Source organism: Poecilia reticulata, chromosome 11 (genome assembly GCF_904066995.2).
Source record: "Poecilia reticulata chromosome 11, P_reticulata-male-v2, whole genome shotgun sequence".
Lineage (NCBI taxonomy): Eukaryota > Metazoa > Chordata > Actinopteri > Cyprinodontiformes > Poeciliidae > Poecilia > Poecilia reticulata.
Genome location: NC_088840.1, coordinates 30,122,383 through 30,137,640, shown reverse-complemented (window position 1 = coordinate 30,137,640; position 15,258 = coordinate 30,122,383). Strand labels below are relative to the sequence as shown.

The window sequence follows — 15,258 nt, the reverse complement described above, 5'->3', positions numbered from 1 at the left end:
CTGTGCCCGTCACCATGTCAAACATATATTCTCCGTTACAACCATGGTGGCCGTTTTGAACAATGCCCACCAGAAGAAAAAAAACTTTCTGTGGTTCAAAATATGTAGGCTATAATTTGACATCGACACATTCATCTAATTTGTGATTTCAGAGCAAAAATAAATTTTCCAAAACAACCCTCGTCAGCATGTAAAATGTAAATATGGTTCCTATGAGTCCAATGGATCTTACCAAAGCGGGCATTCATTGGCTAATGCCCATTTTACGTCACAGCGCAGCTACCACGTGCGTGACCGGCTCACAAACACAAGCTACAGTAGTAAACATGCTAATGTACATTGTGGACTAGCAGACCGGCAGAAAGTTTTTGCGTCAGGACTCAAAAAGAATGGTTCTCCACCGTCAGTGGGGAATCTGTACAGGTGATGTCAGGTATCCTGATCGTGTTTGTGGAACTAAAATTCACAGATTTCCAAAATCTGAAACGGAATGCCTTGCTTGGATCAAAGCTTGAGCACGACAGCATTAGCAGCTCAACCGTCGTAGGATCAATAAGAACAAAGTGTCTGCTGGTGTAAGTATTATTGCTTTGCTTTCTTTGTGTTTAGTGAATGAAAAAAATAAAGTCAATAATAAACACATCCATTATGAAAACCTTTTAGCCAAGTACAGCATAATGGCAGTACCGATACAACTTCTACACCCTGAAGCCTGTTTGTTACAGCCTTACGTTAGCTGAACAGATCAATATGCAATGTGTACCGTATCTGACATACATTAAAGATTTTATTTCACCTGAAAAGGCTTTTTACTAAACTGTAATCGTGTTAGCCACGCTAGCTTTTACTAAACTGTTATCGTGTTAGCCACGCTAGCACCGAGTACCGAGTATCAGGCCTAGGCACATTCGAACATTTGCCAACAACAGAAATCAGTGATTTCAAAAGTAACCCTCAAAACCATGAATGTCCGACTCACCCAGCCTTGCAAGAACAACAGCCATCAGTGATCTTGTCCACATCTATATTTATGCTGAGGATCTGCTGTTTTGCTCATCGATCGGTAGCATTTAGCTGCAACGCGCACAATCTTGGAGGCATCGCTTGGCTAAAACATCTTGATGTCGTCCAAAAAAGATGACATGAACTTGTTGGTTCCCTTGTTGTGGCTGATATTTTATGAAAATCCGACAGAAATGCTAAGCTAATCGACTCAGAAATACTCTGCAGAGTCAGTCGAAATGAAAGACGCCATGTTTACATAGAAGCTAAGCTCCGCGACGCTTTGTTTGTGAGACATGCAGCCATGTGGGACTTTCGAGGGCATTTCTGGGCGGAGCTTGGTGAGGTCCATAGTACATAATTTGATACCCTAAGTATTCATCAGTAATAAATGTAGTGAATTAGTAAATTCTCCTTGTGGACCATCTTGGAGTTTTCAGTGACTAACGTTTTTTTGTTTAAAACGTCTGTGACACGTTGGGTTCTTGTCTCCACATGTGATTTTGCTGAAATATTCAATTATCTGCACTCTATTATATGAAAACACTGGGATGTTGCAGCGAGATCAGCTTTATGAATGCAGCAGTGAAGGCCGTTATCAGAATGTACAGCAGCTGCTGGGATCCTGCAGAGCGTTTCGTGCTTCAGGTCTAGATAAATATTGTCAGAGTCGTCCACACCCGCAGCAGCTATCTGCCTGATCCTGCACAGACGCAGCCGCGCCTCTTCTTCACATTCATCCTCTGCTCTGCTTGACGAGGTGGAAGACGAGGTGATGGGGAGAGAATTCCTCCGGAACCACGTGTCTCCATCACACCTCCGTCTGCCCGGTTCTGCTGAAGCAGCACTTTCTCTGGCCGCAGGCGGGAACGGTGCAGCTTCGCTCTGCTGGTTTCAGCTCTGAAGCCGCTGCGCCGATCCTCTGGACCCGGTCAGAAGCAGAACCAGAAGCAGGTTGTGTAGTTTGGGTCCTGACGAGCGAGCCGTGAGACCGAGGAATGTGGAGGGAACTGCTCCATTGTCTGACCGTCTGTCAGTCAGCAGCTGAGATCCGGTTTTTCTACCAACATCAGCAGGTTGATTCTGATGGACGGCTCGGTCCAGGAAACGGCTTCACAGCTTCACTCCCTGCCGCCGCGTCATGCATGAGCAGGAACGTGTTGAGCATGAACCTCAGAGGATGACGGATGAAAACGTCTCAGCCTCTTCAGGTCTGCAGATTAATCCAGATGAAGGCAGAGCAGCGAGAGTTGAAACAGGAGCCGGGCCTCCGCGGTCCGAAACCCGATCCCAGTGACACCGGACCCTCTCACCTGAACAAATCAGGCCCAGAAATCCTCCTGCTGCTCCAGCTGAGCCTTAGGAACCTTCTTCCTTCGGACCAAACTGATGATGATGATGATGATGATGATGATGATGATGATGATCCTGAAGTGTTTCTGTTTGTCTGCAGCTCACCAAGGAGAAGGAACACGGGAAGCTGAACCCGCGACCAGGAAAGGTGAGTTCCACCAGTTAGTCCAACTGGTTAAACTGGTTCCAGAACAATAAAATGGTAGAGCTGATTGTTGACAGGAAGAAAGTCAGTGGAAGGAAGACCTTCTCTGTCCCGTTCAGACTTTATCCACTAAAGAGAAGACGAATATGCCTCATGGCCAACAGGAGACAAAATCTGCAACCAGTTCAGGATTCCAGTCACTGAACCAGTTCAGGTTCCCAGTCACTGAACCAGTTCAGGTTCCCAGTCACTGAACCAGTTCAGGATTCCAGTCACTGAACCAGTTCAGGATTCCAGTCACTGAACCAGTTCAAGTTCTTTGTCCAGTCCAGAACATCCAACTGGGTCCAACCATCCAGCTGCTGGTCTGTGGTCTAGTTAAAGACCTCGCCTCAATATGGCCTCAGCTTTTGACAGAACCACTGGCAGTGAAGCAGGCCCACAGTATGATGCTGCCACCACCACCATGTTCCACAGCTGGTGCGGTGCCGTTAAAGAACAGAGTGAGCTCCCCGTCTCCTCTGGATGTGTTTCTTCAGGCTGCAGTTTATGGCTCTGTTCTTAATTCAAGACCCAGATTATTACAATAACGTCTGGAAACGTGGAATAAACTCGACCCAAAGTCAATCCTGATCAGAACGGTGAAGACAAGATGGCCACTTTGCAGATTCTGACTCCAGAAAACCTCCAGATAAAAACCATCAAATGTTTTCCCTGCAAACCTTTAGCTTCAGTCAGGAGGGAGACTTTCCCACCGGGTGGAGGTGTTGGGGACGGGGGAGGTGGAGGAGATGGGGGGCGGGTCTTCATCAGAAGAACTGGTTCAACCAAATCATTTTCAGCTGAAAACCGCAGCGCTTGCAGAGCAGGGACCTGTTTGTTATTAAAGCATCAGGCCTGCTGGAGCATGCTGCCGCCGCTGCGACACAGGCTGCTGGAGCATGCTGCCGCCGCTGCGACGCAGGCTGCTGGAGCATGCTGCCGCCGCTGCGACACAGGCTGCTGGAGCATGCTGCCGCCGCTGCGACACAGGCTGCTGGAGCATGCTGCCGCCGCTGCGACGCAGGCTGCTGGAGCATGCTGGAGCATGCTGGAGCATGCTGCCGCCGCTGCGACACAGGCTGCTGGAGCATGCTGCCGCCGCTGCGACACAGGCTGCTGGAGCATGCTGGAGCATGCTGCCGCCGCTGCGACGCAGGCTGCTGGAGCATGCTGCCGCCGCTGCGACACAGGCTGCTGGAGCATGCTGCCGCCGCTGCGACGCAGGCTGCTGGAGCATGCTGCCGCCGCTGCGACGCAGGCTGCTGGAGCATGCTGGAGCATGCTGCCGCCGCTGCGACACAGGCTGCTGGAGCATGCTGGAGCATGCTGCCGCCGCTGCGACGCAGGCTGCTGGAGCATGCTGCCGCCGCTGCGACGCAGGCTGCTGGAGCATGCTGCCGCCGCTGCGACGCAGGCTGCTGGAGCATGCTGCCGCCGCTGCGACGCAGGCTGCTGGAGCATGCTGCCGCCGCTGCGACGCAGGCTGCTGGAGCATGCTGCCGCCGCTGCGACGCAGGCTGCTGGAGCATGCTGCCGCCGCTGCGACGCAGGCTGCTGGAGCATGCTGCCGCCGCTGCGACGCAGGCTGCTGGAGCATGCTGCCGCCGCTGCGACGCAGGCTGCTGGAGCATGCTGCCGCCGCTGCGACGCAGGCTGCTGCAGTCGAACACCAGCACAGCTGTTTCCCACAGTCTCTTCAACTGACTCTGCTAAATAGAAGATCCCCATCAGCAGCAGGTTCATGTCTCCATCACGGCTGCAGGACGATGAACCAAGGAACACCAGCAAGTCGGCCTTTAAATGAGCCGAAATAAAGGATCTGGAGTGGCCTAGTCAAAGTCAGGGCCTAAATCTGACTGAGATGCTGACCTTCAACTCTCCAATGTGTCTGAATTAAATCAGCAGTGCAGACCGGGTCAAAGGTCATCCAGGGTGATGTTAGAGAATCACTGCCAGTTATCAGCACCGGGTCGGGAATGAATACTTTTCAGTCATTATTTTAAAACTAGATTTTTCTTGTTTGCACTGACGGGTCTCATAATGCCAGATCAGAACCGTCTCTGGAAATGACCTCTGAAAATGACCTCTGACCTCTGCTCCTCTCAACAGATTTACATCTTCGACCAGCCGGGAATGTGCGGCCGCAGGATGGAGATCCGCGGAGACGTCATGGACGCCACGTCCTGGGAGCTGCAGGACACCATCTCCATCAGGGTGGTCCGAGGAGGGTGAGCCGCCGCCGCACACGGGTCCAAACGGGTCTGTGACGAGTCCAGACGTAGGGACATTTATTAAACTTGAATCAAGGGACAAGTGTGTACAGAAGACGGGTGGATGGATGGATGGATGGATGGATGGATGGATGGGTGGATGGATGGATGGATGGATGGATGGATGGATGGATGGATGGATGGATGGATGGATGGATGTGTGGATGGATGATGTGTGGATGGATGGATGGATGGATGGATGGATGGATGGATGGATGGATGGATGGATGGATGGGTGGATGGATGGATGATGGATGGATGGATGGGTGGATGTGTGGATGGATGGATGGATGGATGATGGATGGATGGATGATGGATGGATGGATGGATGGATGGATGGGTGGATGGATGGATGGATGGATGGATGAATGAATGAAACGGCTCTGCGTTGGCTCTGGGGGATGAAACTGAGGCGATTCGATTATTTCTCAGATTTTACTTGAACATCTCTTGGTTCTGAATCTTTAATCTATAATATTCTGTCATATCCAGGTCGGGGTGGCGGCTGGTGACCCAGACAGTTTATCTGGAAGATCCGGTTGATGGCCATAAAGATGATATAATTAAATGCTATAATTAAATGCATAAAGCTGCTCGTCTTCCTCATTCCGGCGCCTCGTTTGGCTCCTGATTCACCTGCTTTGTGGCGTGTAAACATGGAGGACGCGCCACGCCTCGTTTCTGCTGAACCGTGGGTGTGGAGCGTCTCCATGTCACTCAGCCAGCAGGTGGAGGAATGCTGGGTCCTGTCACGCTTCATTTTTACTCTTCACAGCTGATCCCTGGTTGATCCTGGAGTGACAACTGACACGTTAACCTTTGACCTCAGACATGCAGCAGGTTCTCACAGCTGGCTGCTCTCCTGCAGGTGGGTTCTCTATGAAAAGCCCAACTTCAAAGGGGAGAAGATCGCCCTGGACGAGGGAGACGTGGAGCTCACCTGTCCCTTCAGCCCACCTGAGGAGGCGCAGCGGAACGGACAGGAAGAGGAGAAGAAGGACGGAGAACCGGAGGAGCAGAGCGAGGAGAAACCGACCCAGAAGTTCTTCATCGGGTCGATTCGCAGAGCGGTCAGGGTGAGACGGCTTCACTTCTCCTTTCAACACACAGACACAGAGGGGCGATGCTGCAGGCTAGAGCGCCACCTGCTGGCTAAAGCTGAGCAGGTAGCTGGAACGTCTTCCTGTCAGACCTGTGAGGCGAGGAGCAGGGAGTTTTTATTCCCATTTGTCCTCCTGCGGCCAGTCTGAGCTGCAGATTATCTTTGTCCTTCAGTTTAAACAGAGGAAGAGGAGGAAGAGGAGGAAGAGTCTGATAACTCCAGTTAGTCTGGGAGCAGGACATGTTCTCACTAGCACCATCTAGTGGCCCCATTCAGAACCTGCAGATTTAAAGGAACTGTGACCGTCTGAACGATTGAGCCGATCGATATGGAAGAGGATTATTTTTATTCCACTAGGATTAAAAAAATAATTTAATCTCACAATTACAAGTTTTAATGTCAGAATGGGGAAAAAATTGAAAAGCAGTTTTCATCAACCCGGTTCTACTAGAACCTTCTCAGACATTTTCCTACTTGTGGCTCCTGGCTGACACTCTCCGTCTTCTCTGACCTCTGTGGGACGTTGGGTGACCCCCGTCGGACGTTGGGTGACCTCTGTCGGACGTTCTTTGACCTCTGTCGGACGTTCTTTGACCTATGTCAGACGTTGGGTGACCTCTGTCGGACGTTGGGTGACTGTGAGACGTTGGGTGACCTCTGTCAGACGTTGGGTGACCTCTGTCGGACGTTGGGTGACCTCTGTCAGACGTTGGGTGACCTCTGTCAGACGTTGGGTGACCTCTGTCGGACGTTGGGTGACCTCTGTCGGACGTTGGGTGACTGTGGGACGTTGGGTGACCTCTGTCAGACGTTGGGTGACCTCTGTCGGACGTTGGGTGACCTCTGTCGGACGTTGGGTGACTGTGAGACGTTGGGTGACCTATGTCAGACGTTGAATGACCTCTGTCGGACGTTCTTTGACCTATGTCAGACGTTGGGTGACCTCTGTCGGACGTTCTTTGACCTATGTCAGACGTTGAATGACCTCTGTCGGACGTTCTTTGACCTATGTCAGACGTTGAATGACCTCTGTCGGACGTTCTTTGACCTATGTCAGACGTTGGGTGACCTCTGTCGGACGTTTGGTGACTGTGAGACGTTGGGTGACCTCTGTCGGACGTTGGGTGACTGTGAGACGTTGGGTGACCTCTGTCAGACGTTGGGTGACCTCTGTCAGACGTTGGGTGACCTCTGTCAGACGTTGGGTGACCTCTGTCAGACGTTGGGTGACCTCTGTCGGACGTTGGGTGACTGTGAGACGTTGGGTGACCTCTGTCAGACGTTGGGTGACCTCTGTCAGACGTTGGGTGACTGTGAGACGTTGGGTGACCTCTGTCAGACGTTGGGTGACCTCTGTCAGACGTTGGGTGACCTCTGTCGGACGTTGGGTGACTGTGGGACGTTGGGTGACCTCTGTGGGACGTTGGGTGACCTCTGTCGGACGTTGGGTGACCTCTGTCGGACGTTGGGTGACCTCTGTGGGGCGTTGGGTGACTGTGGGACGTTGGGTGACCTCTGTCGGACGTTGGGTGACCTCTGTCGGACGTTGGGTGACTGTGGGACGTTGGGTGACCTCTGTGGGACGTTGGGTGACCTCTGTCGGACGTTGGGTGACCTCTGTCGGACGTTGGGTGACCTCTGTGGGGCGTTGGGTGACCTCTGTCGGGCGTTCTGTGACCTCTGTCGGACGTTGGGTGACCTCTGTCGGACGTTGGGTGACCTCTGTCGGACGTTTGGTGACCTCTGTCAGACGTTGGGTGACCTCTGTCGGACGTTGGGTGACCTCTGTGGGACGTTGGGTGACCTCTGTGGGACGTTGGGTGACCTCTGTCGGACGTTTGGTGACCTCTGTCAGACGTTGGGTGACCTCTGTGGGACGTTGGGTGACTGTGAGACGTTGGGTGACCTCTGTCTGGCGTTCTGTGACCTCTGTGGGGCGTTGGGTGACCTCTGTCGGATCTTCTCCGTGTGTCTCCTCAGGACTACAGCGTTCCAGAGATCGGTCTCTTCCCAGAGGAGAACGCGGAGGGGAAGAAGGTGGTTTTCCGGGACACGGCGGAGGATGCCAGGATCTTCGGGTTTCCCATCAAAGCCAACTCCGTCATCGTGAACGCCGGGCTGTGAGTGAGCCGCCCTGAGAGGACAGGTGGGTTTCTGTCTTGTGACGGGTTCTAACCCAGATGTTGTGCCGCTCCTCAGCTGGCTGGTCTTCGCGCAGCCCTTCTTCCAGGGCGTTCCCCGCATCCTGGAGGTGGGGGGCTACTCTAACCCTGCGGCCTGGGGGGTGGAGCAGCCCTACGTGGGCTCAGTGCATCCCCTCAAAGTGGTGAGTACTCCTGCTGAAGCCTGGCCTTGTGCTGCTGACGGTGATAACCTGAGCTCGGTTCTGTGACAGGGAGAACCTCGGGTGGAGAACATGAGCAAACCCCAGGTGAGAACCTGCAGCAGCGTCTGGTTAGAACCTGCAGCTTCCATCCAGCCGGCGTCCTGACTGTCCCTCTGTCCTCAGATGGTGATCTACGAGAAGCCGTACTTCTCTGGGAAGTCCAGGACCATCTCCTCCAACACGAGGGACTTCATGAGCCGGACGGACCGCCAGCAGAACCTCTTCATGGCCAGCCTGGGCTCCCTGAAGGTCCTGGGAGGAATGTGAGTGAAGCGCTGAAGGAAAGTGGTAAGATCTGACCCTAGACCAGTCTGACCAGCTCCGTCTGCCTCTGCCGCTCCAGCTGGGTGGGATACGAGAAGGAGGGTTTCCGTGGTCACCAGTACCTGCTGGAGGAGGGCGAGTACCACGACTGGAGGGTGTGGGGGGGCTGCGACTCCGAGCTGCGCTCCGTCAGGATCATCCGGGCGGTAGGTCCAACTTATCGACTAATCAGTTCATCTGAAGTTGATCCATCTTACCGGTCGACTAATCACTAATTGATAAGTGACCATTTCCTTTAACATAATTTTGTGTGAACTGTATTAAATAGTGACTGAATAAACAGAAAATTGTGATTTCTTTTCATGATTGAACGTATTTGAAACGGCACAGGAACCTCTTGAGTTGCTGAGTAGAAATATAAAAAGGATAAATTAATTGTACCGCCTGCGGTCGATCTAGGATTTAAACTTTTCTCCATGAAGTGCATTAACTTACAACAGCCCTAAAAATCAGCCTCGCTTGTTGATGTTACATTTTTTCCACCAGGTTTAATTTGTTTCAGTTATTCCCTCCTCGTTTCTGTCTGCCTTCACAGCAGGTGAGTAGTTTCTGATGGAGTTGCTGACGCTGCGCCGCTGGATGAGCGACATTGCAGTGAAACTTCAGGATGTTGTTCAGTGTTTACATTTCAAAGCAGAATCTGATAGAAACCATTTTCCGTTCCACTCCGGACTCCGCTGGGTCCGCTTCTCTTTCCCGTTCTGGTGTGGCTGCCATCTTTGTTTCTGTATTAACTGGCTCGGCTTTAGGATGGCCAGCAGCTCCTCCTGCTGGATGGAGGCCAAATTGCAACACTGAGAAAAAGAGTATAAGCGGACGTTATTATTTGATTGGAACTGATTAGTTGTTGAATAACGATTTATAGTATAAAAAACAACTAATCATGATTGCTCGCATCCCTTGTTTCCATACGGTCGGCCATCTTAACGTCTGTGTAGGAGGAGCTGCTCAGAATCCACTTCCTGTTTCCAGGACCTGACGGACCCGGTGATGGAGATGTTCGAGCAGCCTGAGGAGGAGCAGGGCGTGACGGAGGAGAAGACCTTCGAGGTGACGGAGGCCATCCCTGACGTGGAGCTCTTCGACTACAAAACCTCCACCCGCTCGATCCACGTCCTCAGCGGAGCGTAGGTTCTTCTTCTGCAGCTCTGGGCGCCAAACTCGGCCGTCACCTGACTGGCCTGACTCTCTGACCCGCAGGTGGATCGCCTACTCTCATGTGGACTTCTCAGGGAACCAGTACATCCTAGAGAAAGGCTTCTACAACAACTGTGCTGACTGGGGCTCCCAGGACACCCGGGTCTGCTCGGTCCAGCCCATCTTACCGGTGAGGACCAGTCCAGCGAACCGGGTCGCTCTCAGCGCCGCTGGTTTCACTCTTATGTCGTTGTGTTTCAGGCTCCAGCTGAATCCTCCGGCCCCAGAGACGAGGTGAGTGGTGGACGACGTCCATCTTCGGATCAGAACCAGGATGAGTCGCGTGTTTCTGGCCGTTTTATCTCCATTTCAGGAATGGTTTGGTGTTAAAACACATATTGGGAAGTAAATAAACTAAATATTTATCTCCAGCAGAATCCTGGAGCTACATATTTAGCTTGAGGCAAATATTTAGCTAGCAAGCTAATAAAAGCTAAAACTTACATTTACAAACTAATTTAGTTTCCAATATAAATATTTAGTTGGAGACTGCAAACTAAATATTTAGTTAGTAAGTTAATTATCTGGGTTCAAACTACATATTTAATTTTCAAGCTAAATATGTAGTCCTAAATCACATCTCTAATTAGCTTAGAGCTAAATATTCAGCTAAAATGTAAATTCCTGGATAACCGGAAGTGGACTACCAAAATAAAAGCTGTTTCCTGGGAACTCGCTGCAGAGTTGGACTGCTCTATTCAATATGAAAGGATGGAACTGTTCTCTATGGAAATATTAACGAACTAAGCTACACATTTTCAACAGAAACGATTCTTAAAATCCTGATTTCTTCTATATTTTAATGTTCGGGCAAATCTGCTCCTTTTTGCAGCAGCTTTCTGCTTCTTCTCTCATTTCGGACTCTACAGGATCTAATCGATTCTCCTCTCCTCCAGATCATCCTCTACTCTGAAGCAGACTTCCAGGGCGAATGCCTCGTCTGTCACCACAGCCAGGGGGCGCTGTCAGAGAAATTCCTCACCAGGTCGTGCCGAGTGGTGAGAGGAAGGTGAGAAAGACGACAGTTAACCGGAGCATCGAGTTCAGGCTGCTGGTTCATCCCAGAGATGTAGAGTTGTAGACTCGGTGTTTCCCTCTTAAAGGGCCAGTATCATATCTTTCAATTGTTCCCTCATCAAAAACAAATTCGCTCGGCTCCTTCAGACTAGCCAGCAGCATTTAGCAAACACCTGCTGAGCTCGTTATAGGAGCTGCTGCTCAGTGTCGCTGGTAAAAGAAACGTTGATGGGTTAATAGAGGAGACTTCCTGGAGGCGGAGCTTCAGAAAGAGCAGGAGCTTTTAAAGAGACAGATGCCCAATTTCAATATACAGCAATTTTGTAACAACTGAATTTAACATAGTTGATTGTGCTATAAAATGGCACCAGGAGCCTGGAAAACGCAAAACTGGCCTTTAAAGTTCCCATTGGCTGACAGCGAGGACGGTGATGGACAGCATTAAGGTGTCTCTCTGTCTTCCAGCTGGGTCCTCTGTGAGAACAAGCAGTTCTCTGGGAACATGCATGTCCTATCTGAGGAGGACTATCCCAGTTTGACCAGTATGGGCTGCAACTCCAGCTGCTCAGTGCTCTCCATCAAGCTGCTGCCGATGGTGAGGAGCGTCTCCCGGTAAGAGCCCAGCGCTGTACCGGTCGTCCCGCTAACGTCCTCCTGTGTGTGCAGACGCTGTCCGTGCCGTCCGTGTCTCTGTTCGGACTCGAAGGCCTGGAGGGCCGGGAGATCACCACCGAGTCAGAGGTCACCAGTCTGGTCCAGGACGGCTTCAACGACCACATCCTGTCGGTCCGGGTCAACAGCGGCTGGTCAGTGCGCCGCAGTGTGTGTGTGTGTGTGTGTGTGTGTGTGTCATGCAGATCTAACCGGGTCTCTTTTTGTTGTGCAGTTGGGTTTTATGTGAGCATAGCAACTACAGGGGGCGCCAGTTCCTCCTGGAGCCGATAGAAATCACCAACTGGCCCAAGTTCAGCTCCCTGGACCGGGTCGGGTCCATGTACCCCGTCAGACAGGTCAGCCAGCTCAACTCTCTTTGCTTCGCTCTTCATTTCTAAAAATCTCTTTGATCAAACTGGAGAAACGTCTCTGCTTTTCACTAATAAACCATCATTAAACCCAAAAATGAGCTTCACTCGCGTCTTATGGCAAACCGTTTTAACATAAAATGAGCTTCACTCGCGTCTTATGGCAAACCGTTTTAACATAAAATGAGCTTCACTCGCGTCTTATGGCAAACCGTTTTAACATAAAATGAGCTTCACTCGCGTCTTATGGCAAACCGTTTTAACATAAAATGAGCTTCACTAGCGTCTTATGGCAAACCGTTTTAACATAAAATGAGCTTCACTAGCGTCTTATGGCAAACCGTTTTAACATAAAATGAGCTTCACTAGCGTCTTATGGCAAACTGTTTTAACATAAAATGAGCTTCACTCGCGTTTATGGCAAACCGTTTTAACATAAAATGAGCTTCACTCGCGTCTTACGGCAAACTGTTTTAACATAAAATGAGCTTCACTAGCGTCTTATGGCAAACTGTTTTAACATAAAATGAGCTTCACTCGCGTCTTACGGCAAACTGTTTTAACATAAAATGAGCTTCACTAGCGTCTTATGGCAAACCGTTTTAACATAAAATGAGCTTCACTAGCGTCTTATGGCAAACCGTTTTAACATAAAATGAGCTTCACTAGCGTCTTATGGCAAACCGTTTTAACATAAAATGAGCTTCACTCGCTTCTTATGGCAAACTGTTTTAACATAAAATGAGCTTCACTCGGGTCTTATGGCAAACTGTTTTAACATAAAATGAGCATCACTCATGTATTATGGCAAACTGTTTTAACATAAAATGAGCTTCACTCGCGTCTTATGGCAAACTGTTTTAACATAAAATGAGCTTCATCACACTTACATTCCAGATATCTAATACTGGTTTATCATTAGACATATTAGTAAATTAAATCTAAATACAATCTGATTGGTATAAATGACATCGGATTTAACATTAAGTCGTACTGGGGCTTTAAGTCAAGACACCTAGAACAAAAGACTAACTGAAACATATATGTCAGATAATAATTAAATTATGATCAGTCATAAAGTGCATTTAAGATTTCTTTCTTTTTGTTGTGACTATTCCTGATTCCAACTCTAGATATCCTGAATGTCTTTTTAGACACCATGTCTATAAAATTCAGTTGGTGGAAATTAAACTGCAGATGTCTTGAAATCAAATGTCAGTCAGATATTTTAAATTACTATGAAGGATGGTCAAAATGTACTCGTCATTTTTAAATATCTGGAATGTAATTACAGATAGTCAGACAAAACAGATTTTATGCTAAATGGGCTTGCCATACACGTCTCATACCTGCAGAAGCGTCACTTTTTCCGGGTGAAGAACAAGGAGAGCGGTCACTTCCTGTCGGTGCAGGGCGGGGTGGAGGAGCTGAAGTCGGGTCGGGTGGTGGCGGCGGCGGAGGTGGAGCCGCTGAGCGACATCTGGTTCTACCAGGACGGGCGGATTAAAAACAAGGTGAGCGTCCTGCAGGCTCACTGACGTCTCAGATTTTATCTGTTACCTGATTTAAGACATTCCTGAACTCTGTGCCTCTGCTGCAGCTCTCTCCCTCCATGTGCCTGCAAGTGATGGGCAGCGTGGAACCGGCAGCCAAGGTGGTTCTGTGGAACGAGAGCCGGCAGCCGATCCAGAACTGGTCGGCAAAGACGCAGGGTCCGATCGGCAGCCTGACGTTCCCTGGAATGGTGCTGGACGTTAAAGGTGAGGCAGGACGAGTCGGAGCTACGCAGAGCGGGTAGTAACCAGTCACATTTACTTCTCTACCGGTTTGAATAAGTTACTTTTCGGAGTATTTTTACTACGCTGTATTTTATTGTTACTTGAATAATTTTATTATGAAGTATTTCTGCTCTTACTTGAGTAAATTTCTGGATTTTCTTCCCACTGACTGACTCAAACCTGCAGTTATTGTTCAAGTTTTATCAGTTTTTATTGAAAGAAACTGATTTGGAAAAATTTTCTTTTGCCTGATTTAGTTATTTTTTACTTAAATTATTTATTGTCGTTTTGGTCCCTAAAATACCAAAATTTCTACTTAACCGTATATTTTGGTCCGTCTGGTGATTTTTAAATGTTAAATGATTGATCATTTATCGGTCACTTCTTACCAAACACTTTTTTAGTCTTTCTTGGAGTAATTTCTTGGACGGCTGCCTTTTACTTGAGTAAAATCACGTTGAAGTCTGGCTCCTCTGGATCTACGGATCCAATGTCACAGAGAAATTTATTGATCGGTTTGACCAATAATTAATTTTATATTGCACTTTTAAACAGAAGTTTGTCTCTTTGGAGGTTTAAGTTTGGAATAGTTTTATTTTACATCAGTCTTCAATGCAATTCAACATCAACTACTAATGGGCCAAAACTTGAATTAAATTAATTAATCATTAATGACGTTAATGATGAGGTTTGCAACTTGTATTGTAGGTTTATTTACTATATAAGGCCATAAAAATGTAGCAGTTACTGAGAAAGTCTCAGATTGTTTTCCTCTTCCTGCCCCTTTAAACTCGTGTGCAGTACAAGTGTTGGTGAATTACGGATGAAACTTGTGAAATCCAGGGAATAAACTGATCAGTTTCCAGAATAATATTATAAATCCTCAGTATTTTGCCATCCGGCATCAGAAGTGTTCAGGTTTGAATGTCTGAGGATCAGACACCTTTCCTGAATCAAAACTAAATACTGCAGCCTGAAAAGTTGCTGCAGGTCTGGCTGGAAGTGATGAGACGTTGTTCATCTGATGTGAAGAAAAGTTTCCTCGCTGCCAGGCGTTGAACCTCCAGCAGGGTGGTCTTCATGTTTCCACCTCGGAGCGTTTGTCCCTCCTCGCCTTCAGCTCTGCTGTCTGTTCTCCGCAGGCGGCAGAACGTACGATAAGGAGCATGTGGTGGTGATGCCGGAAAACGACGAGAGGCCGAGTCAGCAGTGGGAGATCCAGCTGCTGTAGCCGGAAACCTGCTGCGCCTTTCTGGAGCTGCACGGAGACCGGCGGACCGGATCTGAAACGGTTTACAGGCAGCAGGAGGTTCTGTTACCAACCTTCTGGTTCCACTGAGCTCCTGTAAATGTTCTGCCTGCATCGCTACACATCGACCAGCAGAGCAGGAATGTTTGCTCTCGGGATGTTTATATGTACATGTGTGTGGACGACGCTGCAGCCGGATTCCTCCCATTTTATTAGCCTCCTACTGTTACATTAACCTGCTTTGCTCTGTTAATATTTGAAATGAAATGCATTCACTTGGAAGAAACTGTTGTTCACCAGGGAAGGGGTTTAAAATGTTCAATAAACAATAAAGCGACTGTTGTTTTGTCAGCTGGTTCTGAAGGAGAGAT

The 15,258-nt window shown here is 49.2% G+C and overlaps 1 protein-coding gene across 1 annotated transcript in view; it reads left to right on the top strand.

Moving 5' to 3' along the window:
• Positions 1 to 15,225, top strand: part of crybg2 (crystallin beta-gamma domain containing 2) — a 34,155-nt gene extending 18,930 nt beyond the window's left edge. Inside the window, exons 7-24 of the mRNA XM_081612342.1 lie at positions 2,456 to 2,503; positions 4,652 to 4,770; positions 5,681 to 5,888; positions 7,895 to 8,034; positions 8,114 to 8,240; positions 8,310 to 8,345; positions 8,424 to 8,563; positions 8,644 to 8,770; positions 9,597 to 9,751; positions 9,825 to 9,951; positions 10,023 to 10,055; positions 10,718 to 10,830; positions 11,304 to 11,433; positions 11,505 to 11,644; positions 11,725 to 11,848; positions 13,216 to 13,374; positions 13,461 to 13,620; positions 14,781 to 15,225. Of these exons, the coding sequence (XP_081468468.1) occupies positions 2,456 to 2,503; positions 4,652 to 4,770; positions 5,681 to 5,888; positions 7,895 to 8,034; positions 8,114 to 8,240; positions 8,310 to 8,345; positions 8,424 to 8,563; positions 8,644 to 8,770; positions 9,597 to 9,751; positions 9,825 to 9,951; positions 10,023 to 10,055; positions 10,718 to 10,830; positions 11,304 to 11,433; positions 11,505 to 11,644; positions 11,725 to 11,848; positions 13,216 to 13,374; positions 13,461 to 13,620; positions 14,781 to 14,869 (2,175 nt within the window). The 3' untranslated portion in view covers positions 14,870 to 15,225. The remainder of the gene's footprint in view (positions 1 to 2,455; positions 2,504 to 4,651; positions 4,771 to 5,680; positions 5,889 to 7,894; positions 8,035 to 8,113; positions 8,241 to 8,309; positions 8,346 to 8,423; positions 8,564 to 8,643; positions 8,771 to 9,596; positions 9,752 to 9,824; positions 9,952 to 10,022; positions 10,056 to 10,717; positions 10,831 to 11,303; positions 11,434 to 11,504; positions 11,645 to 11,724; positions 11,849 to 13,215; positions 13,375 to 13,460; positions 13,621 to 14,780) is intronic.
• The last annotated feature ends 33 nt before the right edge of the window (positions 15,226 to 15,258 follow it).